Genomic DNA, 27,783 nt, shown 5'->3' on the forward strand with positions numbered 1-27,783 from the left:
GCGCCTAGAACCCTTACTTGTATTCTTATTGCTACGACAAGGGGGTTAGTAGACAGCCCTTCGGTTCATTCTCTGTGCCTCAGAGTTTTGATCCATAAAATGATGACAATAATGACAACCACATTATGAGGTATGTTTCTACAATTAAGCCAATCAATGCGTTGTAAGTAGTGAGACTAGTACCTAACATATAATAAGTATTTATAAAAATATAATTTCCAAAGTAATCTGTACCAAATGGGGTCCAATTCTATGTAGCTCACCTTTGCTTTTTGGATTCACTTTTTAAAATAATGTATGATTTACTAGAGATGGAAAGAAGAAAGATCCTGTGTTCTCCCCTATTTTTCTTGCAAAAGAGAAATTTCTGTATCCAAACTATAATAAAACTTGACTCAAGGGCAAAGCAAGGCGATATAGTAAAAATAAAAAGGATTTAGAGTCAAGGAACATGATACACATTTGGGGCATGGGGAGGATTCAGTGAGAGTATGTACGAGTAAGCCACAGGGGACAAGTACTCTGTTTACTGGTGGTTGGGTTCTAATCGGAAACACTTAGGAGTCTAGGGAAGAACACCACTTAAAATTTGAAAATTATTCTTTTTGCTTTTTGGTCAATCAATTTCAGCGTTCATGTTCACACTGCGGCGGCCCATACTTTCAACATCTGAAATATGTGTATAACTGAGTCACTTTGTTGTACAGCAGAAATTAACACAACATTGTAAATCAACTATACTTCAATTTTTAAAAAGTAAAATAAATAAATAAATAAAGCTCACAACATCACTAATTTAAACTGAGAAAGCATGTATCTGACCCAATGAATCACTTCTAGTCATTGCTAGGGCTCCTGTTGAAATGTAGTTTGTGGCAAGAGTATCCCTTCTTCCTCTATCCTATTTTCATTGTTTCATCTTGTCTCTTTACTACTAAGTTCTTTTAGTCTCTCCTTAAAAGAAAGTTCTTATCCAGAAGGCACAGATTTAAGGCTTGACATTTTTTTCCTTTGAATGAGAAAAACTAAAAAAAAAAACTCTGCATATAAGCCACACAAGAAAAAAAACGACCCAGGCCATCAAAGTTTAATGGCATTTTCAGTACTGATAGCACTGGCATGGAGCCAAAGCAATGAAACCAGATTGTGTTTCCTCCTCCCACCCAAAACACCAAAGAGTATGAAAAAGAAAGCTCCCAGTCTCCTCCCAACTGGTGATCCGGGGACTCACTCAACTTGTGCATCATAGTTTAAAAGCGTGCAGCAAAAAGTATGTCCTTTTAATGTTTGTCAGCTCATCATCTGATGTGTTGCCTGCTCTGAGGGGCAGATATGCAGAATTTATCCTTTCCTTCCTATCAGGAAGCACCCAGAGAAAGCACTGCCTGTGTAAGAGCTCTGGGGTGTGAGAGAGGAAAAGTCGGGCACTTACAGAGACCGTGGAGCTGGGCGTGTTTGTCCCATAGCCAGAGGAGGGGAGAGAAGCCAAGGACCAGCGGCGTCCATCAGTCCTGGTGAGAAAGTGAGATTAGCTTAGGCCAACACTGGATTACGGTTACATAGGAACCCCAGGGAAACCGAGTATTTTTAGTTGAACAAATGACACAAACACAGTCAGTGAGGATGTGGAAATGTTCAGCAAGGGCCAGAGTAAACAAACGTTATACAGCAGGTTGACTTTTATTTAAAGTGAATCAATACACCCAAACAAGCAGAAAGTGAATGGGGTGGTCCATATTATTGATCTCTCACTAATACACTTTGACAAAATGAATACCAGGGATAATTACATCAGTCAGACTCAGCAGATTCCGATGAATAAAAACAGAAAGGGAGGAGGAAAAAACACTCTTATCTGGAAACTGATAACCGGGGCCATGATCTTCGGAAGGGCCTGCATTCCAGCATGGTACAAGAGCCTGTGGGGACTTCCACTGCATCCTCAGGACTTGCTGCTTATTATTTTCAAGGGAGCAGTCCTACTCATCACACCGAGGGGAGAAGGGATCAGGGGGCTCAAGACCGGCTCAAGCCTTAAGTGGCAAATCATTTGAGCACTAAGAAAGTGACTGACCTTGTGCACAGACTCTCTTAAGAGTTATTATACCTTCTGACACGACCTGGCTTTATAAAGTGTTCCAGCAAAAGCCTCTTGCAGGGTTTATGAGTATGCAGCCCAGCTCTAGCCAGTGAGAGGGAGTGAAGAATGAAACTTCTCCACTAGCGATAGAACCTAATGCAAAGAGTAGGGTTACCTGCCCTAATCGTAGAGGCAAAGCTGTCAGGAGTCTTAACAGAGTACGGTTTTTATCTCCAAGTCGTAACAGGATGGAGAGCTTCTGGGTCGAACTCTGGCTATGAATTATAGTCATTACAAGGGTCTCAGATGAGTTGCTGAAGGAGTAAAGACAACACTGTCGCTAAGGCAAGGGGACACCGGAAAGTCAATGTTCTGAAATCTCTGGCATTCCAGAACCATTCATTTACTAGCAATTTTGAGTGGACTATGCCTTCAAAATCACATAACAGCGTGAAAACAAATATACACACATTTGCCACGAGGAATACAGGAAACGCATACTTTTCTAAAGAGCTCTACTGCTTTCTTAGATGCCGGATCATGTGTAGACTTTTTGTAACTCATGATTAGATTAATTTACCAAATGAGAGACAAGAGTAGACCAAATTTACCACAGACACATTCACAATAAGTTGAAGTCAGGGAATTCACCAGCATTCGACTTGAATTTGAGAAATGTCACAATCAGATGTTTATGTAAAAAACTGACATTTTAGCCTAAATTACAGTCAAGGGAGGATACAATCATAGGCCACCAGGGATGTTGCCTCCGATAAATGCAAATGGTCCACAAAGACAAAATGGGGAAATTCAGGTGGACAAATCACAGAAGTAGTACAATGTTAAGATTTTGGTAAAATTTACCTGTCGTTTCTGTGACCACGATTGGAGTACAATTGAATCAAGTATGTTTTTTTTCAAAAAAAGAAGCAAAATAAGATGTTTGTAAATATACCAGATAAAAGGAATGAAAAGAAATAAACCACATGTTCTCTAGAAATAATTTTATACTACTGAAAATGTTAAAAGAAAAGAATTCTAAAAACATGCTTATAAAGACATCTGACCATCAATTAAATGGACACAGGTTGGATCTAGTTTATTTACCTAATTATTAAAGACTTAACCCATTCCTGGACTTTCTATTTTAAACACCTCCAATTTTTAAATGGACTTGTTCAGTCCATTTAATAGCAATTATCAGAAACTAGTCTCTGGAAAGAGTGAGGGACACAATTTCCCCCACCATGATTTTGCTTTGTGATTCCTTAACTCTCCTTTCCCTCAGGTATCAATGAACATATTTCAGATGAATGAACAACTCCAAGAGGAGACATGTTCTTATTAGTTCTGAAGCATAAATTACATTTGCTTACTCTGGAAAACACACAACTAGAAAGATGTTTCAACAAGAATATGCTCAGTACTCTGTGCAGCCACGGACCAGAAATAAGTTATGTCTCATAAAGTTCTCCAAGTTGTCCGTGTCTATTTCCTCAAATGGAGCACAAAGGACCACCGCATTTTCATTACCATGACAACTGCACGTCAGAAATTCCTATATATGCTATATACAGTGCTTAAGAGAGAGCATGCCCTTTTTTGAAGAAAGCTATCACACAAGTATAATTTGGATCCTACTAACAATGTTCTCTTTTCTTTGCAGCAGTTACCAGTAAAATGTTACCTGAAAACAAGAGTACATTCTTGCCAAAGCAACAAGGCTTTTTTGAAAAGAGTGCTTTCTTTGTGGGTGGAAATCTTAATGTTACACGAAATGAAAAAGTAAGAAGGGAAAAACACCTGATGGGAACACAGGATACAAAGAGATTGGCAAACAAAACACAAAAACAAACCCCCCCCCCCCAAACCAAAAAACCCACATCATTTCAACACTAACCACAAAAAGTTAGATTAATATGGTATACAACAAAAGAAGAAAGAAAAGTCCCTATTACAACTGTATGAAGAGGAAGATTTCTTTGTTTGTTACAGTCATCTGGTGTGAAACATTTTATGGTCTAGCTGATACTGGAACAAGATGAATTATGCCAATATAATGCAACCAGAGTAACTCTGCCCACCAGTGCTCAACAAGTGTCTCATGACCTGACCTCTCAGCAGGCAGGTATGTTCCAGTAATTTGCTTACGGAAATATGTTCTGAGATTTAACCTGATAAATAACAGCTAGACAGCTAGGAGACATCCACAACGATTATTCAGGGCTCTATTTCCTTTTTTAAATTTTTTAAAAATTTTTTAAAATTTATTTATTCGTGGCTGCATTGGGTCTTTGTTATTGTGTGCAGGCTTCTCATTGCGGTGGCTTCTCTTGTTGCGGAGCACGGGCTCTAGGCGCATGGGCTTCAGTAATTGTGGCACGTGGGCTCAGTAGCTGTGGCTCACGGGCTCTAGAGTGCAGGCTCAGTAGTTGTGGTGCACGTGCTTAGCTGCTATGCAGTGTATGGGATCTTCCCGGACCAGAGCTCGAACCCGTGTCCCCTGAATTGGCAGGCAGATTCTTAACCACTGTGCCACCAGGGAAGTGCCTCTCTCTATATTTCTAATGAAAATGAAAGCAACTTATGTTACCTAAACCTCTACAACTTCTGGGGAAGGCAGAACAATGTCATTACCTCCAGTTTACCACCACCAAGGAATAAAACATTAAGTAACTCCACAATCAGATGGATTGTAAACCAGCTTCATCACAGTGATTAGCAAATTACAAAATATGTTTCCTTGCTCCAGACAAAATCTACTACACTATGATGCTCATTTTCATCCTTTTATTTTAACTCGATACTAAAAAATTAACTCGATAATTTTGCTCTCAAACACCTATTAGATAATATGGAAAGCAAGTGTGTGTCATCCTATTTCCCAGTCTGAAATTCAACATTACAGGGGATGTCTACTGGGGGGTAAATTATCACGTTATAAGTAAGATCAGAAAAGATTAATAAGTCTGACCTTTATCCCGTCACCCAAGAATAATTTTTAAAATAGGACAATCTCTCCCCTCTGTTGGACTGAATATACAAAATGATAAAACGTGGGACTCCCTAAATGGCATTACTTCCTAAAGGCTCAGAAATGCACGCCAAATGGTGGGGAATGGAGACCCATGGAATTTCCATGTTAATGAAAAATCAACTTGAAAATGGAAGAGAAAGATGACTGATGTCAAATAAAAATAGGCCAATTTGAGTTCGCAGAGCAAACACAGGGTTCTATTTACTTGAATAAAAGTTCAGAAAGATGATCACTCATGTCCTAATCTAAATTAATGCTTTTTGAAGAGTGTGGAGGGAGTTCCATCTGGAAATTCCTGCAAAATGAACCAGAGGTCTCCTGTGATAATCTTCTGTTACGGTTTATGGTTTATTTGTCGAAAATTAACATGCCTAGGGGTTTGTGTATTTTTTTTTTTATAGCATAGAAACCAGATTCATCTGTCCTCCAGTCAGCCACTTAATTATTAGATTCTCTTCATTTTTATAAATCTGGCAGGATTAAAAGACTGATTTCAGTCACGTTTAAATGTGGGCTATAATGACATTTGCATTTCTTTCTACTAAAAGTAATTAAAGGCATTCCCTTTTTAAGAGAAATGTATTTTAAAGACTATGGTATGTTCTCTTTTTTTAAAATCAGTTTTTATAAGAGTTCCCTTTTCACTTAGAATGGTACCACCACAGTGAATTAATACTCATTGGGCAAACAAACACAGGCTTTGTGAGACCAGCTAATTGTCACATTTTCTTTATGGTGCTTAAAATGAGCACTGCAAGTATCAAAGTTGGAATTGGGGAAAATTGGGGTGTCGGTCTCAGGAAGTTCGTTGGAGATCACGTCTTAATTACTCTTGTGTCCTCCCTATGGTGGAGGCCTGGTACACACAGGCATTTACCATATGGTGGGGAATGTGTGATTTTACAAGAGAATCTTAATTATCAGGAATTCTGAAAACGCTGCAAGCACATCCTTTTCTCTGGATTTAGTTATATAAAATGCATTGAACGCTGACAAAAGACAGTGAAGACGTTGCAGGTTTTGCTCGTGAGTAACATGTGTTAAATCTATTTTTTTAACCTACCTATGTGTCTTAATTAAATGCTACTTTAATTCATTTCAAGGTATGATTAGGTCTCTGAAGAAAATTTAACAAATATCTAGGACAGGGACTTCCCTGGTGGCGCAGTGGTTAAGAATCCACCTGCCAGTGCAGGAGACATGGGTTCGATCCCTGGCCAGGAAGATCCCACATGCCGCGGAGCAACTAAGCCTGTGCGCCACAACTACTGAGCCTGCGCTCTAGAGCCCAAGAGCCACAACTACTGAGCCCACATGCCACAACTACTGAAGCCTGCGCGCCTAAAGCCTGTGCTCCACAACAAGAGAAGCCACCACAATGAGAAGCCCGCGCACCGCAATGAAGAGTAGCCCCCGCTCGCCACAACTAGAGAAAAGCCCGCGCGCAGCAATGAAGACCCAACGCAGGCAAAAAAAAAAAAATATATATATATATATATGTGTGTATATATATATATATATATATATATACACACACACACACACACACATATATATATATAAACAGACCATAAAATGAATTCATTCTGAATATGCAGAAACCTAGCTAAAGGGACAATTTTGTTTTCCGTGTGTTTTTCCTGGGTGGAAGAAGGCAGGGTATATACATGTTGAGAGGGATGACGGAACCCAGGAAGGTGAAGATTTGAATATGACAGGGTGAAGTACACTAATTCCACACACACAACACAGAAGAGGTGGCTGTGTAGACTCCTCTGACTGGGAGAAATCACAGTAGAAGATCCAGAACTGAAAAGGTTTGATAATAGATCATATGTCCACTGTCCTCTGAGCAACAATACTTTCTCATGACTCACTGACCCAGATATGAGACATATAACTTTGATATCTGGTGTCCAATTCTAACTCAGATAGGAAGAGCAAACATAAAACATCCTCATGGCTTTACCTCAGGGAGATCACTAAATTGCTGGCTTGGTGCCCTCAAGGAAAGGCATCTTAGAGTTTATACCTTGTGATCCCAAGTAAGGTCATTTTTATTAAGGGGGGAAAAAAAAGGTATTTCAACAACAACAAAAGCAATTGCACCAAGACATATAGGTGAATCAAGTTCTTATAATATAAGCTCAGATAATTCAGTAAAAATCTGTTGATCATCAAAATCATGTATGAGACACTGCACTGGGGATGGGAGAAAAGGTGGAAATGGTTTTCTCCTGCCCTCAGTGAGAGCCCACCATCTAGGAAGGACCAAGAGAGGTACATATAGCCTTAAAGGGTAGTGGAGGGAGTGGGGTGGGGGGATGGGATTCTCCACATAACACTTCATTATTCTACTCACAAGAAATCCTTACCTCCGTGCAAATGAAAAATGGGCAGAGGCACTGGGGGAGAAGTTTCTTGGACTATCTTGAGGGCTATTTCCTGTAGAGAGAAAGAAGAAAAAAACTTGACATCATGACTTTGTTTTTGTATCTTTATCTACATCCCAAACATTCTTCTCTTTAGTAGTAAGTGTCTGCATACTTTTGTAAAATGTCCATCTCCTCAAAAAATGTTTTACTTTTACTTGGAGCAGAGACAGGCGGTCAGCTTGAGCTCCGGCACAGCTTTCCAAATGTGTAAAATATGAATAAACAAACCTACATCACCAACCAGCAGTTTTCCATATATTTAACCACCTAATTATTTCAGTCCTACAGAATAATGAATATGCAAATGTCCTGGTTCCTACTCTTCCAGATGTTAACGTTTCCAACAGCAGGATGGATGGAGAAGTATATGCTTCAATTGGGAGGGTGAGGCTTTCTATTTTAAGGAGGCAGTCTTGATATTTTTATTTACAGAAACCGAAATAAAATTCTGAGTTCTCAAAAATGAATCCTCATATTTCAAAGTACATATTTCAAAGGGAGAAATGTCAGAACAAGTCATAAAATACCGGGGAGAACCCAACAGTTCAGACCAATTCCTCAAATGATCCAGCTCTATCTCAGCATGGCCTAGTGGCCCAGCAGGACTAACCCTTATCCGTATTTCCTTCAATAGTCTCTCTGCTCCTAAGCAGCTGGGTGGTGACTGGCCAGGCAGCCTTTAAAAGCCACACGCAGAGGCTGGCAGAGGGTGTCTTCCCCAAGTCCTCTGGAGGCAGGTGGAGCACGGGTTGCTTACTGTAAGGCGGCAGCTCCTGGGGGACTTGCTACTTTCCCCATCAGAACATGTAACCTGCTACTGATCACTGAGAAAGCCTGGCAGGCAGCAGGTGAGGGGAGGTTCAGGGCACTCCAGACCACCCTGCTTCCCTCTGCATGTTTAATTAGGTTGAGAATTTCCTGAGGACCGGATGGGACTGTAGCTGGTGTAAATAAGGAGGTTAGGAAAGGCGGCAAACTAATCCTGTATGTTCTTGAAACACAGAAAATAAATCAAGAAGACATGTTTAATCCTTAACAACAAGCCAGTTGCCACATTACTGATTTCTTACCGGAAGTGACAATTGTAATTAGGGGTAAGGAATACAAGGCGGCACCTTCAAGTCAGTACCTAGCTATAAAGGTAAACAATTTATTACCTGTGTGCAAAAAGAATAGATTAATGCATTAAAGTGGATAATTTCAGTGTTACCTTGAGGACTTCTGGACTGGCTACACCTCTACCGAAATTTTTCAATTAAAGTTGCAGATTTTATAGTGATGGCATCAACAGATGCCATTAAGTCTCTGACAGACAGCACAATTAAAGCCATTTAACTGGGAAGCACTGAAAAGCCCATTTCTTTACCGATAGAGAATCAAGAAGCATTTTCCCCCTGCAGCAATGAAATTTATCATGCCTTTGCATCTGTTGTTCCTTGGGCCCCTGGAGAAATGGATTCTGCATTTGCCATCCAGCAATCCAGGACTCTTTTTGTCCATTTATCTACACAGCTAAATTAAGTTCTTTGAACTTTTCCCAACAGCCTTCATTCCCCCTGCCCCCCCTCCCCAATTTAGTTTGTGCATCACTCTTCATATTCCTTAAAAGGTCTTGATTTCAAGATGGCTAGAAATCTTGTTTCTAAAGGGAAACAAATCAAATGCCAGAAATCTCCATGTCGATTTTGTTTTTATTTGGGAAAAAAACGTTGGCTTTGCTCACACCCCACACAGAGCAAACTACCAGTAAATTATGAGGAGAAACAAAACAATTGATTGAAGCCAAGGCATTCTGAGAACAATCCCTGCTACCCTATTCACTAAGAATAAATAATAAGGCCAGTGAAACTTGGCAGCAAATTCTTAGCCCTGTGTTCTTTGTAAAGAGAACACTATATCTGGAGATTATATGAGATCAACCAGAACAACTAGAGAGAGCTTATTAAATGTTTTTTAAGACTCTGAAGGAGGGAGAGACAAGGAATTATCTTAGAAACCTTTTCACTTTTAGAGATTTTAAGGAGTGGTCCCCCAGGAAGCTATGTAACATCTTATAATACATGGCGGACCATCACTTTGAGGATGAATGGGCAGAGATGAAGATACAGAGGTAGGTTAATTTAACTCTGCTCTTTAAACAAACAAACAAACAAAAAACCCAGGGCTACCATTAACCATTTCTCATCTTCGGGTTTTGTCTTCCTATTCCATGCTGCCTTTTCAGGCACTTCCACTGACAATGTTCCTCAACTCCAAGCTATAGAGCCATTCCTATTATCTTACTAACCACAGATCTTTCTTCTTGTTTCATGTCTGACTGAAGAGCTAGTTGAAATGCAAATACACGCCCCTGCATTATCACAAAGGCCCTTAAGTGCAACGGGATATTGGAGAAAATGAAGGTGGCATGAACTAGACTGATAATTCCTTAAGGACGAGACACTATAGCTTAATTTGAGGTCAGTTCAGCAAGCTGGAGATAAACAGAAGGAATGGAAGGACTTCAGGAAGGGCACAGAATCAACCCAAACACAGCGGGGCAATGCAGTGGAGACAGGCTCTCTATAAGCAGGGAATTCAGACTGGTAAAGCCAATGGGTTGTGAACTACATGTATTGGTACTACCTAGTGGAAGGCCTTAAGAGATGTTTGGATGCAAGAGAGATGCTAAGAGATTTTAAGCTGGCATTGAGTATGCCGAGTGGTCAGATGTGCTGCTGAGGAGAAGCAGCTAGATTAGGACATGGAAAGCCAATGGAAAGGATATTCTGGTGAGCAAACCAAGGGTAATTGGTGATGGATTAGAAATAAGCCATGAAAAAGATTACAGACTAAAAGTGACTGAGGCTTCCAGTGTGAGTAGACTGTCGCATTAACAGGGAACTTTTAGAGAGAAGTGGGGCGGTAGTAATAGTAGAGGAAAAGGGTAGATGAGTATTCTAGACATTTTTGTCATTTGTTACAGAAAATTCCTCTATTTTCCTGAGGGAGAGATTAGAAGATTAGCAGATTAAATAGGCAGAAGTCAATCTTCGAGGTCTTTGTTCTTATTTGAAATAAAAATTGATTTCTATGTTGTCTCTTAAGTCTTAGGGGTACTATTTTATTTTATTTTTTTTTTGTGGTACGCGGGCCTCTCACTGTTGTGGCCTCTCCCGTTGCGGAGCACAGGCTCCGGACGCGCAGGCTCAGCGGCCATGGCTCACGGGCCCAGCCGCTCCGCGGCACGTGGGATCCTCCCGGACCGGGGCACGAACCCGTGTCCCCTGCATCGGCAGGCAGACCCTCAACCACTGCGCCACCAGGGAAGCCCAGGGGTACTATTTTGTTATACAAAACAACACTAATTTAGAACAGATTGAATTATAAAACACACCTTATATAGTCTTAACTTAGAGATGAGGATGAGACTGTTGTGGACACGCGCAGCACTTCCCCAGGACAAGAAAGTAAGCTGGATTGAAACCAGAGTCCTATACTTGACCTTCACTGCTCACAGCACGGCTCTCTGAATTCATCCACCCATCTGCAAAGCAATACCTGAGAGACTCTCAAACGAAAACTGGTGCCAGTTAATTCTCTGCCCATATGTGCGACACTTGCTTATAACACAAATCCAGCTGTTCCCAGGGACGTGCTGCCTCTTGGATGTTTGAGTGCCATGACACTTTATAGACTACTGTTTCTGACCTGGTAAAGGAAACCTTAGTAGTGGTCAGGCGTTGAATAGGTAATTAACTCCAGGATCCCCAGGGGCAACTAGCGTTGCTAATACACAGGCAGTACATCAAAACAGTACTTTACCTAACGGAGCTACACAGGGTGCCTCATTTTAGAGGCAGTTATTGTTAAGAAAGTGATTTCCAGATTAATTAAATTGTTTGATTGCTTTGTAATTAGGTTGGAGAAGTCCTGTGTCTTTACCACAGAGAAACAAGCTGCAAATCTTTTTAGAAGGCATATGCTATACCCACTATAGATTATTAATGTGCTTTTAATAGCTGTCTGTTCACGAAATGATAGTTTCTGGTTGCCCTGATTTTCTATCAGGACTTGAGGGATCCAAGAATTAATGATAATTGCCATTTGAAGCTCCTGGTAGATCAAAAGAGTAAGCCCTCACTTGAATCCTCGTTGTTATTACTTGGTGATCGGCTCAAATTCGTTGTGACTTTTTTACACCATAACAACCAGCGCTGTGTTTCTTAATCGTTCTGCAGGAGATTCTCAGCGACGAATTGACACTGCTGAAAAACCTTAAGTTGAAACTTCACAGGACCAAACCTAGGACCCCCTCACAAGATGTTATGGCAGCAGATAAAGAGGACAATGGAACAAGTTATGCAGGGACCTCAAGCTGAGTGGACTTTGAAAAATAACAGTTCAGTTTCACGTGAGAACTTTAAGTCTATGCTACCAGATCCAGCGGACGCCAGAGAAGAGTTAGAAATCCTCCGTTCACTTAGCTGTCTCAGAAACTGGCTCCTCTCCAGATATAACTGCAGAATATTAATTAAACCTGGACAGCTGTTTAGACTCTAAGTGGACAGAGAGAAACCTTGATTAGCCTTCGGTGGCATTCTCTCAGGGTAAGCTGTGAAGTGTTCACAGCAGGCCAATAAATAGATTTTTATGCCTGGGTTTTCAAGTAAAGAGAATTATGCACAATAAATCAAGCCTTTCTTAAAATCTGGCCTCTCTGAACCTCTTTTGGTTTTCCCATCCCTGCCACATTGATCCTTCTTACCCAATACCACTACTCACTGTCATCTGATTAATTCATTCAACAAATATTTATCAATATATAAATGGTGTGATTTGATTTGCATTTTAGAAAGAGCCCTCTAGCTCTTCTGTGGCCAATGGGCTCTAAGCAGGCACAAATGCAGGAAGCAGGGGGGATCAGTAAGGAGGCTACCAGCATAGACAAGGTATGAGATGATGGTGGTTTGGACAGGATGGGAGTAGAGCTCAGGTATGTTCTGGTTGTAGAGACAACAGGATTTACTGAAAAACTGGACTGAGTGGAAGTATGGGGGAAAGAACAAAGTATTGCCATTTGCAACATGGACAGACCTGGAGGGTATTATGCTGAGTGAAGTAATAAGTCAGACAAATACTATATGATACTTTGTAGAATCCACATAGAAGTGGTAATACAAATGAATCTATATACGAAACAAAACAGACTCACAGATATACAAGACAAACTTATGGTTACCAAAGGGGAGAGGTAGGGGAGGCGGGACAAATTTGGTGTATGCGATGAACAGATACAAACTACTATATGTAAAATAGATAAGTAACAAAGGATTTACTGTATAACAGAGAATTATACCCAGTATCTTGTAATAACCTATAATGGAATATAATCTGTAAAAACAAACAAGCAAACAAACAAAAAAACCAAAGCACTATGCCGTATGCCTGAAACACAATCTTGTAAATCAACTATACTTAATTAAAAAAATGCAAAAAGCCCCTGAAAACCTGGGTGGGATTTATGCTCTTTTATTTACGAAGGCACCACCTCAAATAATTTTAAATATATTAAAATGTACTTATGTTCCATATTATATGCAATCACATGTAACAACGTTACACTTCTTAGATGTAGCATTTATATTACTCAATTAAACACTGAAAGTTCTATTATAGTTTTTTATTGTACTTGAGAGCAAATAACATTTTTCCAGCTCACATTATTCAGTACCTAACAGATTTAATAGCCCTGATCTGTTTGATATAGCCAAACTAGAAAACAGTGCTAGTTAGAAGTTTGCAGAGGAGGAAAATTCTATAGGCTGACTAGTGAAGTTTGAGGAATGATAACTTCAATCATTCTATATCATGTCACCATAGGTAAAACAGAATGAAGTGTAATGACAGGTATACTGTATTTCATTTCTCTCTTCTTCTCACTAACATAATTCTAAATGCTGGTGAGGGATACATTTTGGTTATACATGTAGACACACAAAAAGCGTATTTTGAATTCTCAGTGCCTAAGCTAGTCCCTGTAACACAGTAAACTAGAAATGTATTTTTTTCTAATTCATCAATTATGTATTAAGTTCTTTTTATATACAGAGCTTTGAGTTACCTGCTAGAATAGATTAAATAGGTAAACAAGACCCAAAGAGCTAAAAATCTACTGATAGAAGATCTGTACATTACCAACTCTAGACTTATCTTGTGAAACCAATTCTGGATCCTTATTCATGTGAAAAAGAAATTTTCTTAGATCAAAGCCCTTAAATGTGTCAAAATTACTCACTAAAAACAAACTCTCAATGATGATACCACACAGAGAATGTACTATGTCACAACAGACACTTACAAAATGGACACACCGTGCTTTCTAAGGAATGACTGATGAGCTTATAGGGTGGAAAACATGTAGGGAGTGAGAGAGATACCCAATAACAGGTCAGTTTCTATGTCCTAAGACTCTCACAGATACCTATTGCCTCCATTTCATGAAGCCATTCCTCTGAAATTTGTGCAGTGTATTTGAAATGCTGTGTCATTGACACGAATCTCTTGGAGATGTGTTATAATGGGTTCTCGGGGATGTTTTAGCTTTTCATTGACCCCTCCTTATTATTCTGAATTGATGTCATATCTCAAGGTGATCCCAAGTAAAGACTGGTGAATGTCAAGAGTGATGAAGAAAGTTGAGTTTTAGTTGTATGTTTTCCTCCCATCTACAGTCATTCATCTTCCCGGCAGTAGAGAAGAGATTACTTTTAGCCTTTGTTTAAAGTTACTGAGAAGCGTCTGTAAGGTCAAGGTAGGGGAGGTAAGAACATAGCTACTGTAACAGATATTCCTAAGTTTCATGCAGTTTTATGAAATATGATGCATTCTATTCATCTCAGATAATTAGTCTCTGAATGTGGATAAAAGACTGAGTTAAAGAATGTAATCTAAGGTGTGCATATTTTTTTTCTATCTTACATGAAGGGATTTCAATTCTTTAACATAATTAGATACAAAGAATTTCCATCTTTACCTGGAAGAGGGGTGGACAATATCAGGAAATTGGTTGCTCTCAGACTGTTTGCTTCAGTTGCTGAGTAATTTCTAGTCAAAGAGGCAATATTTAAATGAAATGCTGCACATCCGTATAACTTGCTAAAAGTAATCTGAATGTATTCTCTATTATAAATCTCCTCCTTTCAGCTCCCCTTAAAAATATAAATACTAAATTTAAGGTGGTCCTACTTAACAAAATGGTAAATGTTCCTTTGGCTTTTGATACAAAGGCATTCATTCCATCGGAAAGAAGCAAAATACGTGTTACGTATTTTTTTTAACAGTTAATTATGTTCGGTTTCTAACTCCAGAAATATCTTGAGAGTTAAAAGAATTGAAGACATTCAGTTCTATTGTTTCATAATAAAATAATATGTAATGTGCCAAGTATCTAATAAATCAGAATGCTGACTTTCAGTTCCCATAAACCATTCTATACAAGATCTTAGAAATTCCCTGGCCCCGAGACTCTCCTCTAATATTTTTCTCCCACTCTCCTCTTCCATACCCTTACATCAATAAACAGTTCTCAATATGAGGTGCACAGGTGGATTACCTGGGAAGCTTTAAAAATGCTGATGCCAGGCCCTAGCCTACCCCTTTTAAATGAAGTGACTCTAGTCAGCTGCCAGGGCTGAGAACTACGGCCTTAGAATTTCCTTGTACTCCGTAAATCATGCCCAAGACTTCATTAGCCATTTAGAGTTCGCAATCAGGAAGTCTTGGATTTTTTACACTCCCCCCCTTTCCTTCTATAACTCAACTTCCCCGCCTTCTTGTCTCAGCTATACTAATTCAATGTCCCTTTTATACATTTACTTCACTCTGACCTCCAAGTAGTCTCAAAACAAGACTAAGGCTGGAAATTTCTTCTCCATCAACCCAAACAAATACTATCCCACTCTGTCAACACTCCAGAAATCCCACCTGCCTGCAGGTGTCCTCTTAGGTTAATCAAGTAAGTTAATTACACTTCTTCTACCCGAGTCCTATTGCTATTCTCCTCTAAACTCAATTATTTCCACAATTTCTCCTTTCCTCTAAAATAGGAAAATCCCCCAAGCTAAGCTGTGTATCATTCCTATGTTCCTGGGTTAAGATTAAAAGTCTCTGTATAAGGAAATCATAGGGAAGAAAACACTCATAAACTGTAACCCTGTTTATACTTTTACTGTCAACTTTAATCATTTGATTGCCCCAAGCTGAAACACCAGCTATCGTTATAGCTGTATTTAACAGTATATCAGTATTTAACAGTATATGAATGAGATATTTGCCTTAAAACTGTACATCTCACTCTTTCATTTTTTAAATAAGCAGACGCCTAATATTTGGCCCAGGTAATATCAGAACATGTAAAATTATTAGAAACGTTAAAATCAAGGCATGGGGGGCTCAATTCAACCAGTGATTATCAGAAGCAAAACTAAAATCATTCTAATTATCCTAATCATTCCTCCTTGCAGAAAGCATGATCTGCCCTTATCCATGATAGGGATGTGTCCATTCAGGGCCTTATTCTATTTACGGTCTATACATGTATCCATATTTTTAGCACACAATCCTAAGTAACTGATGGGTGGGGTGAGGGGAGCTTGTTTCAAACCACATGCAACCCTGAGATTCTGGATACACAAATATCAACCTTCAGAGAATCACTACTACCCTAAGGAGCCACAGATATTAATTATAACATGTTGAACCCTTCCGGTATGTTGGGGTGTATTGAGGCAAGGAAGCAAGTTGTAATTATTCTCTTAAAAAGCACAACAGGGTCCTCAAGGTCCTCTGAATGAAAAATTAGCAGGTACATAATTTGGCATATTAAATCATTTAATAAATATTTATTTATCTTACTAAATATAAGACCTGATACTATAAAACTACTAGAAGGAAACAGAGAAAAGACTTCTTGGGCTTCCCTGATGGTACAGTGGTTAAGAATCCACCTGCCAATGCAGGGGACACGCATTCAAGCCCTAGTTGGGGAAGATCCCACATGCCACAGAGCAACTAAGCTCATGCGTCACAACTACTGAAGCCTGTGCACCTAGAGCCCCTGCTCCGTAACAAGAGAAGCCACTGCAAGGAGGAGCCCAGGCACCGCAACGAAGAGACGCTCACGCACCCCGACGAAGAGCAGCCTCCGCTTGCCGCAACTAGAGAAAGCCCGCGCTCAGCAAAGAAGACCCAATGCAGCCAAAAATAAATAAATAAAATAAATAAATTTATATATAAAAAAAAACTTTAAAAAAACCTACTTGACATTGGTTTTGGAAACAATTTTTTGGATATGACAGCAAAAGGGCAAACAACAAAAGCAAAAATAAACAAATGGGACTACATCAAACTAAAAAGCTTCTATGCAGCAAAAGAAACAATCAGGGCTTCCCTGGTGGTGCAGTGGTTAAGAATCCGCCTGCCAATGCAGGAGACACAGGTTCGATCCCTGGTCCGGGAAGATCCCACATGTCGTGGAGCAACTAAGCCCGTGCGCCACAACTACTCATCTGCGCTCTAGAACCCGTGAGCCACAACTAACTGAGCCCATGTGCCACAACTACTGAAGCCTGTGCCCCTAGAGCTTGTGTTCCGCAACAAGAGAAGCCACTGCAATGAGAAGCCCACACACCGCAAAGAAGCGTAGCCCCCGCTCGCCACAACTAGAGAAAGTCCCCGCACAGCAACGAAGACCCAACACAGCCAAAAATAAATAAAAACAAATTTTTTAAAAAAAGAAACAATCAGTGAAATGAAAACGCAACCTACTGAACAAGAGAAAATATACGCAAACCATGTCTCTGACAAGGGACTGATATCCAAAAAAATAATACAATTCAACAGCAAAAAAACAAACAATCTGATTAAAAATGGGCAAATAACTCGAATAGACACTTTCTCAGAGAAGATATACAAATGGCCAACGGGTACATGAAAAGGTGCTCACCATCACTAGGCATCAGGGAAATGCAAATCAAAACCACAATAAGATTTCACATCACAACTGTCAGAATGGCTATTATCAAAAAAACAAGAGATAACAAACAGTGAAGATATGGAGAAAAGAGAACCCCGGTTCACTGTTGTTGGCAATGTAAACTGGTGCAGACACTATAGAGTCTCCTCCAAAAATTAACAATGGAACTACCATATTGTCCAGCAATTCCACTTCTGCACGTTTATCTAAAGAAAATGGCATCACTATCTCAAAAAGACATCTGCACTCACACGTTCACTGCAACATTATTTACAACAGCCAAGACATGGTAATCACCTAAGTAAGTGTCCCTTGACAGATGAAAGGCTACACACAAACACACACACACACACACACACACATACACACAGTGGATTGTTATTTGTTCGTTAAAAAAAGGAGATCTTGCCTATTGTGACAACATGGATGGACCTTAATGGCATTATGCTAAGTGAAATAAGACAGAGAAAGACAAATACTGTATGTTCTCACTTATATGTGGAGTCTAAAAAACTCAAACTCAGAAACAGAGAGTAGAAATCTGGTTGCCACTTACTTGGGGTGGGAGAAATGGGGAGATTGTTAAAGGGTACAAATTTCTAGTTATAAGATGAATAAGTTCTGGGGATTTAACGTATAGCATGGCGACTATAATTAACAGTACTGTATTATTTATTAAAAGTTGTTAAGAGAGTCAATGTTTAATGTTAACACCATACACACAAAAATCGTAATTATGTGAGGGGATGTAGAAGTTAACTAACCTTATTGTGGTAATGATTTCATAACACATACATGTATCAAGTCAACACGTCATATTCCTTAAACATATGTTATGTGTCATTAATATCTCAGTAAAGCTTGGGGGAGAGTCGATATATGCTGGGTACCTTGCTAGGCCTATTAAGTCAAAGCTAATTGATATGGGGGGGCTTCCTTCAAGTGATGTTGGCAGTGATGCTGGATGAAATGGAATACTGTCATTCTGGAGACTGTTCAAGCTAGAGCTCTGTATCCTGAGAACATTCAAAGGGTCAAAAATAAACAATCACTTTGGGTGTCAGGTCAGTGTGAATGTAACGCAGACCAGTGCTTAGCAGTTGGACAGGAAAACCCTGCCATATTTCCCTCCTTTTTGGCTACAATATGGCAGACCCTTGGTAGCCTCTGGAGGAAGTTAGATGAATCACACCATCTCTGACAATGCTCTCACCCACCAGGCAGGAAAGAAAGATCCAACAGAACATAATGGGATACTGCACTCATGGTGATATGTGTACATAAAGTGAGGAAGCCACAAATTCAGAAGACAGAAGAATGGATGGCTGCAGAGAGGCAACCTTTCATCTGAACCCTGAAGGAAAGTGGTAACTGAAAGGAAAGGAGCCTTCTGAAGCAGAGGAAACTGAACAAACAAAGGGACAGAGTCTCAAACGTGAACAACACAATTTTACATGTCTTAATTTTATTACAAAAGCAATTATATACATTGTAAAAAAAATTCAAATAGTTCAAGGAGGTATAAAATAAAGACTGAAAATCTCTCCTAGCCTCTGACTCTCATTCATTGATTCATTCAAACACTTAATATGAACTCATTATGGGCCAGGCACCACAACAAGCTATGGGCCACATGCTGCCTCCCCAGCCCCAGCTCTACTCTTCAGATGTATGAATTAATCTAGAAATACACATAGATATATAAGTATATATTAGGTATATTTAAAAATTCCCCAAATAATACCATGATATATATATATATATACTTATACATACACACACACTTATATATACAGTTGACCCTTGAGCAACACAGATTTGAAGTGTGTGGGTCCACATATATGCAGATTTTTTCAATAGTAAATCCTACAGTACCACATGTGTTCAGTAGTTGACTGAATGTGCGGATATGGACTGCGAATACAGAGGAACTGTGAATCAGAGGAACCTCAGGTAGAGAGGGACGACTCTTATACTGAGATTTTCAACTGCGCAGAGGGCGGGTACCTGTAACCCCTGTCAACTATTTATATCCTGTCAACTATTTATATATATATTCTATAATTGCTGTTTTTTGTTAATAATCTAGCTACAACTTTCTATATCAGTTCATCTAAATAAATCTCTGCCATCTTTAGAATCAAATAAAATTCCAATATGTCTTGTACCATAATTTACTCAGTCTTCTATTAATAGATAGACTGATTTCAGTGCTTTGATTATCCAATGAATATCTTCTGAATATTTAAGTGATTATATCCAAGAGCTAAATTCCTGGAAGCAGAACTACTGGCCCCAAAAGTGAGTTCAGAAATCTCTTGCATTCCTGTACACTAAGGATGAAAAATCTGAAAGAGAAATTAAGGAAACACTCCTATTTACCACTGCCACAAAAAGAATAAAATACCTAGGAATAAAACTACCTAAGGAAACAAAACACCTGTATGTAGAAAACTATAAGACACTGATGAAGGAAGGAAATTAAAGAAGATACAAACAGATGGAGAGATATACCAAGTTCTTGGATTGGAAGAATCAACACTGTGAAAATGACTATACAACCCAAAGCAATCTACAGATTCAATGCAATCCCCATCAAACTACCAACAGCATTTTCACAGAACTAGAACAAAAAATTTCACAATTTGTATGGAAACACAAAAGACCCCGAATAGCCAAAGCAATCTTTTTTTTTTTTTAACATCTTTATTGGAGTATAATTGCTTTACAATGGTATGTTAGTTTCAGCTTCACAACAAAATGAATCAGTTATATATATACATATATTCCCATATCTCTTCCCGCGTGCATCTCCCTCCCTCCCACCCTCCCTATCCCACCCCTCCAGGCAGTCACAAAGCACCGAGCTGATCTCCCTGTGCTATGTGGCTGCTTCCCACTAGCTAACTACCTTACTTTTGGTAGTGTATATATGTCCATGCCTCTTTATCGCTTTGTCACCGTTTACCCTTCCCCCTCCCCATAGGCTCAAGTCCATTCTCTAGTAAGTCTGTGTCTTTATTCCTGTTTCACCCCCAGGTTTTTCATGACATTTTTTTTTTAATTCCATATATATGTGTTAGCATACGGTATTTGTCTCTCTCTTTCTGACTTACTTCACTCTGTATGACAGACTCTAGGTCTATCCACCTCATTACAAATAGCTCAATTTCGTCTCTTTTTATGGCTGAGTAATATTCCATTGTATATATGTGCCACATCTTCTTTATCCATTCATCCGATGATGGACACTTAGGTTGTTTCCATCTCTGGGCTACTGTAAATGGAGCTGCAATGAACATTTTGGTACATGACTCTTTTTGAATTATGGTTTTCTCAGGGTATATGCCCAGTAGTGGGATTGAGAAAGAAAAACAGAGCTGGAGGAATCAGGCTCCCAGACTTCAGACTATACTACAAAGCTACAGTAACCAAGACAGTATGGTACTGGCACAAAAACAGAAAGATAGATCAATGGAACAGGATAGAAAGCCCAGAGATAAGCCCACGCAAATATGGTCACCTTATCTTTGATAAAAGAGGCCGGAATGTACAGTGGAGAAAGGACTGCCTCTTCAATAAGTGGCGCAGGGAAAACTGGACAGCTACATGTAAAAGAATGAAATTAGAACACTCCCTAACACCATACACAAAAATAAACTCAAAATGGATTAAAGATCTAAATGTAAGGGCAGACACTATAAAACTCTTAGAGGAAAACATAGGCAGAACACTCTATGACATAAATCACAGCAAGATTCTTTTTGACCCACCTCCTAAAGAGATGGAAATAAAAACAAAAATAAACAAATGGGACCTAATGAAACTTCAAAGCTTTGGCACAACAAAGGTAACCATAAACAAGACAAAAAGACAACCCTCAGAATGGGAGAAAATATTTGCAAATGAAGCCACTGACAAAGGATTAATTTCCAAAATATACAAGCCGCTCATGTAGCTCAATATCAAAAAAACAAAAAACCCAATCCAAAAATGGGCAGAAGAACTAAACAGACATTTCTCCAAAGAAGATAGACAGATAGCCAACAAACACATGGAATAATGCTCAACATCACTAATCATTAGAGAAATGCAAATCAAAACTACAATGAGGTATCACCTCACACCGGTCAGAATGGCCATCATCAAAAAATCTACAAAAAAAAAAAAACATCTACAAACAATAAATGCTGGAGAGGGTGTGGAGAAAAGGGAATCCTCTTGCACTGTTGGTGGGAATGTAAACTGATACAGCCACTATGGAGAACAGTATGGAGGTTCCTTAAAAAACTACAAATAGAACTACCATATGACCCAGCAATCCCACTACTGGGCATATACCCTGAGAAAACCATAATTCAAAAAGAGTCATGTACCATAATGTTCATTGCAGCCCTATTTACAATAGCCAGGACATGGAAGCAACCTAAGTGTCCATCAACAGATGAATGGATAAAGATGATGTGGCACATATATAGAATGGAATATTACTCAGCCATAAAAAGAAATGAAATTGAGTTGTTTGTAGTGAGGTGGATGGACCTAGAGTCTGTCATACAGAGTGAAGTAAGTCAGAAAGAGAAAAACAAATACCATATGCTAACACACATATATGGAATCTAAAAATAAATAAAAAAAATAAAAATGGTTATGAAGAAGCTAGGGGCAGGACAGGAATAAAGACGCAGATGCAGAGAATGGACTTGAGGACATAGGGAGGGGGAAGGGTAAGCTAGGACGAAGTGAGAGAGTGGCGTGGACATATACACACTACCAAATGTAAAATAGATAGCTAGTGGGAAGCAGCCACATAGCACAGGGAGATCAGCTCGGTGCTTTGTGACCACCTAGAGGGGTGGGATAGGGAGGGTGGGAGGGAGACGCAAAAGGGAGAAGATATGGAGATATATGTATGTGTATAGCTGATTCACTTTGTTATAAAGCAGAAACTAACATACCATTGTAAAGCAATTATACTCCAATAAAGATGTTTAAGAAAAAAAAAGGGGAGTTCACTTTTCACTTTGGTGCATATAACTAAATTGCTCTCCAAAGACACTGCCCTAATTTACACTGTTACTAGTGGCATATGGAACACCATCTCCCCTCAGTCTTGCCAACACAGAATTTTTTCATATTTGGTGGTATCATATTGTTTTTTTTAATCATATTGTTTTGATATGCATTTCTTTAGGATGAGTGAAATTGAGCCTCTTTTAAAATATTAACTGACCATTTATTCTTTTTTGTACTAACCACCTGCTTCATACTTTACTCCTCTGAATTAGGTTAGTCTTTTTTTGAAATTAATTTGTTTTTTGTTTTTTTGTACAATGAGGCAATTCTGTCAATACACTGAAGATGTTTCTACCATTAGTGCTTACCTTTTTTTTTTTTTGCGGTATGCGGGCCTCTCACTGCTGTGGCCTCTCCCGTTGCAGAGCACAGGCTCCGGACGCGCAGGCTCAGCGGCCATGGCTCACGGGCCCAGCCGCTCTGCGGCATGTGGGGTCTTCCTGGACCGAGGCACGAACCCGTGTCCCCTGCATCGGCAGGCGGACTCTCAACCACTGCACCACCAGGGAAGCCTTATGCTTATCTTTTAATGTTGCTTACGGTAACTCATCTGCAGAGAACATTTTATGTAATCAAATTTATCAACTATTTTCCTTTATGGCTTACAAGGTTTTGTACCTTGTTTGGAAAGACCTTCCTGACTCCCAAATTATTTTCTAAATGCAACCATATTTTCTTCTAGTAGTTTTATGGGTTTTTTAAAATTCAAGTATTTTTCTGTATCTACATGGGATTTATATAGTTTAAGGAGTAAGATATAGCAGTCCAGTTTACCTCTTTTCCAAATGGCTAATCAACTGATTCAAGACCATTTATTGGCTTAATAATCTACATTTTCCCCGATGATTTAAGTAAAGCATATATATATTTTTTTTCTTAGATGTTGGAGGTAGGAGTTTATTAATTAATTAATTTATTTTTGCTGTGTTGGGTCTTTGTTTCTGTGTGAGGGCCTTCTCCAGTTGTGGCAAGCGGGGGCCACTCTTCATCGTGGTGTGCGGGCCTCTGACCATCGCGGCCTCTCTGTTGTGGAGCACAGGCTCCAGACGCGCAGGCTCAGTAGTTGTGGCTCACAGGTCTAGTTGCTCCGCAGCATGTGGGATCCTCCCAGACCAGGGCTCGAACCCGTGTCCCCTGCATTAGCAGGCAGACTCTCAACCACTTCACCACCAGGGAAGCCCAGTAAGGCATATTTAAGGAATGCCAAGTAACATGATGCCATAGAGGGGGAGCTGTAGGAAGTTAGGACAGAGCAGTAAATGATGGGGAGCAAAGAGAATGGATGAGAATCAAACTAGAGAAATCTGAAGACCAGTTGGAAATATCCTTTAGGGCAGTATTCCAGGTGATTTTTGACCTGGATGGGACCGTGGAATCCCTATTTGTATCAAGTATTCCAGGTGATTCTTAGGCACACTAGAGTTTCAGGATGGCTTTAGAACAGTCATTCTTAACCTTGGTTTCACATACAAACAGCCTAGGGAACTTTAAAAAAATCCAATGACCAAGTCACACTTCAGTCCAATTAAATCAGAATGGGGATTGGGATGAGGGAAGTATCAGTCATTTTTAAAGCTTCCCAGGTGATTCCAATGTGCAGTCAAGTTGGAGAAACACTGCTTTAGATTCTGCTAAAGAAAGTGAACTTTATAGATTAAGTTGTTCTCTAACCTAACTATGTATCAAAATCCCCTGGGGAGCTTTTAAAAAGATATACACTGATGCCAGGCCAGACAGATGAAGTTTCTGATTTAATTGGTCTGGGACCTGGGTATTTTTTTAAGCTCCACAGGTGATTGTAATGTGCAGCAAGGCTTTAGGACCTACAGTACAATCATTCTCAAACTGCAGAGTGTGTCAGAATCACCTTGAGGATTTACTGGGCACCACCCCCATAGTTGCTTAATTAGTGAGTATGGGTTGGAATCTGATAGTTTGTATTTTTAACTAGTCTCCTGCTGCTGCTCCTCAGTGGATCACACTTTGGGAACCACTACACTCATGCATGTCATAACAAACCATGGGATGTTTTTCTTTAGTTAGAAGACATAATTAAGTTCCTGTCTTAAAAAATAATAGCTTCAATGTAGAAGAAAGATTTGAGAGGCAGTGAGAGTATGCAGGAAGATGGAGCCCAGTTCTCATTTGCAAAAGCCCTGAGCAACTGGCTGGGGAAAGGAGCCAGGTGTAAAACACATTTCAGGGGAGACTTAGCAGCGAGGGTTTAACAAAAGATGATGCTGAAGTTGCTAGCTTGGGTGACCATGTGGATGATGTTGCCAATAACTGAGAATCAACAGCATTGGTGACAAGATACTTGGTATTGAATAACAGTTGGATTTAAGGTGCTGGTGGGATGCATTCAGATGGAGAAAGTGCCAGTAAGTACAAACAGGCATCTGCATTCAGAAGAAAGGCCGAAGATAAAACTGCAGGAAAAATCAGCACATGCATCAATCAGAGGACCTTGGTCAAGATGTGACTGTCACAAGTAAAAGGGTGACAAAGGATTTAACCCAAGGGATCCCAAGAGTTAAAATGGATGAGAAAACAAAAAGGAATCATAGTAAGCAAGGGAAGAGATATAGTCAAGACGTAGAAAACGGTTCCTGACATCAAATCCTGCAAGGGTGCTCACAATGAGTAATATTATTTTACAAAGAAGTCATTGCATTCGACCACTGGAGGACCATGGCTTTCGTGGAGCAGTAGGACAGGAGTGGTGGTGTGCCTGGGTACGTCATCGGTGAATCCTGGCCAATGTTGGACCTGAACGAGTTTCCCAAGGGAACTAGAGTAGGAATATTGGGCTTTGTTTTACTGAGACATTAAATGAAGATAACAACATCTACATTTGGTTATTAATTTAATCAAGTTATAAGTTTTAAAAGACATTTCAAATGTTATAATAGCTCATAATTTCATAGAATGATTTAAAACCTAATATTAAAAATGTGCTATGAGGTGGAAAATCAAGGAGGTAATGCCTAATGAGGGGTTGGCTTTCACATTTTCTGATAGGAAGCTACAGCAAACCAAAATGCTTCCTCTATAGTCTAGAATATCTAATTGTCGAACCTTAGTACAGAACAATTTTACTCAGGATATTTTTAATTAACAACATCTCTTTTACTAGAAAATATAGGAAAACGTTCTGCTAAATAGTTTTGTAATGTTTTCCAACAGCAATTAACTCAGATCAAAAAAAAAAGAAAGAAAGAAAGTAAAAAGACATTTTTATTCAGCAATGTATGTCATAAAAAAACAATCTTCACCCAGATCCTACACTACCCTTCAGCAGACACATGCTTTTCTAAGTGACGTTAGGGTAGAATATAGTAGCATATGCCCATCACCCCCATGGGGCTGACTAAGGATAAAATAGACTGAGGGGATAACTTTAGTAGTACTACTAATACTGGAAAATGCTAAACATAAAACTGTTTAAACTGGAGGCAGATGGTGAGGGTGGAAGCAATATGCACATAGGATCTTGCTGGTGAAACGTTTAAAATCCGTAGAAAAGGAACTGCTCACTTTTAAAATAACCTTAAAAAGCCTGAGTCTAAAGCTAACACACACTCACGGTTGAGGACTTGAAAATACCTAAAGTTATAGAAATGAAATTGGTAATTCTACTAATGTAATGTGGGCTTTTTCTTTGGTCTGTTTTTATAGTGTGTACAGATATACACAAACATACTTTTAAATAGGATCATAAACCACATTCAGTTTTGCATCCTGGTCTTTATAATTAGGTTGTGATAATAGTTTTCCTATCCATTAAATATTTTTTAAAATGTGATGATTTTTTAATGGCTACACATTATTTATTATACAGATGGCCTATCATTTAAGCATCACTCTTCTTACTATGTAATGTTTGGGCTGTTTCTATTTTTGTGCTATATAATGCTGCAATTAACATCCTGAAATATGTATTTCTGAATACTTTTCTGATTATTTCCTTAAATTATATTTCATGAAGAGCAAATAATAGTTCAAGTGATATGAACTATTTTTAGGGTTCTTGGCATAAAATATCACTCTGCTTTCTATAAAGACCGTAAATTTACATCAATGTACTGAGAATACCCACCTCACTGTACCATTACCAGAAAATGATTATTACCATGTATGTTTTAATATTTGCAAATCAGGTGAAAACTGGTATTTCATTATTTTGATTTGCATTTATTTGATTAGTGAGAGATTGAACTTTTCATTTGTTTACTTGTCATTTCCATTTCTTCCTTTGTGAGCTGTCTGTTCATGTATTTTGCCTATTTATTTAGTGGGATATTAGAATTTTTTCTTACATTATTTAAAAGAGCTCTTTATGACTTATAATACTAAATTTCTGCCCATTATATTTGTTGCAGATATTTTCGGTTATCTGTTAGTGTTTTCATTTTGTTTATGATATTTAGCTTACAGAATTTCAAACTCTTAATATACTCATATTATCAATCTTTTTCCTTAGTGAATTCTTCCACTTTTTTATGCTCAGAAATTATTTCCCCATCCTAAACATATAAATATTCAACTGTATATTAATTTTACTTTTTAGGGCTTAATTTTTTGCAGGTAAATTAAAATACATACAAAAACCATTTTAGTATATAGTATGGAGGAAGCTCACCTCACGTATTTTCATACAGAGAGTGAATTTTTTCAATATCATTTGCTGATTAAACTTTTTCTTTCTCAGTGGTGTATGATGTTTCCCTCATCATATTGTCTTCAAACTCTGCCAATTTTTATTTCATGTGTAAATGGCTGCTTGCATTTGTATCATTTTATGATATGTGTTAATCTCAGGTAGTCAGGTCTGGCTCACTGAATTCACTTGGCCAACTGTATCGACCCAGTCTTCCATGTGCTCTAGAGTCATCATGCCATGTTACCACCGTGAGCACTTGTCATCTTTATGGTCACCCAGTATCTTCTGAACAGCCTCCCGACAGGAGAGAAATTTCCCATATCATGAGAACTGCCTCCCCAAGCTTGGTACTCCCATCCACTTTTCCAGCTTTCCTTGTATCTAGAGCAGGGGTCCCCAGCCCCTGGTCTGCGGCCTGTTAGGAATCAGGTCGCACAGCAGGACGTGAGCTTCATCTGCTGCTCTCCATCACTCTTA

General features: G+C 39.1%; 1 protein-coding gene across 6 annotated transcripts in view; it reads right to left on the reverse strand.

The window, feature by feature from the left end:
* The window catches only part of MAST4 (microtubule associated serine/threonine kinase family member 4), a 569,289-nt gene that overhangs the window by 66,954 nt on the left and 474,552 nt on the right, over positions 1–27,783 (reverse strand). For all 6 annotated transcript variants that reach the window (XM_060009396.1, XM_060009392.1, XM_060009397.1 and 3 more), the window contains 2 exons: positions 7,493–7,562; positions 1,433–1,511 (listed from right to left, as the gene is read on the reverse strand). In XM_060009396.1, the coding sequence (XP_059865379.1) occupies positions 1,433–1,511; positions 7,493–7,562 (149 nt within the window). The remainder of the gene's footprint in view (positions 1–1,432; positions 1,512–7,492; positions 7,563–27,783) is intronic.

Source organism: Delphinus delphis, chromosome 3 (genome assembly GCF_949987515.2).
Source record: "Delphinus delphis chromosome 3, mDelDel1.2, whole genome shotgun sequence".
NCBI classification, from domain to species: Eukaryota; Metazoa; Chordata; class Mammalia; order Artiodactyla; family Delphinidae; genus Delphinus; species Delphinus delphis.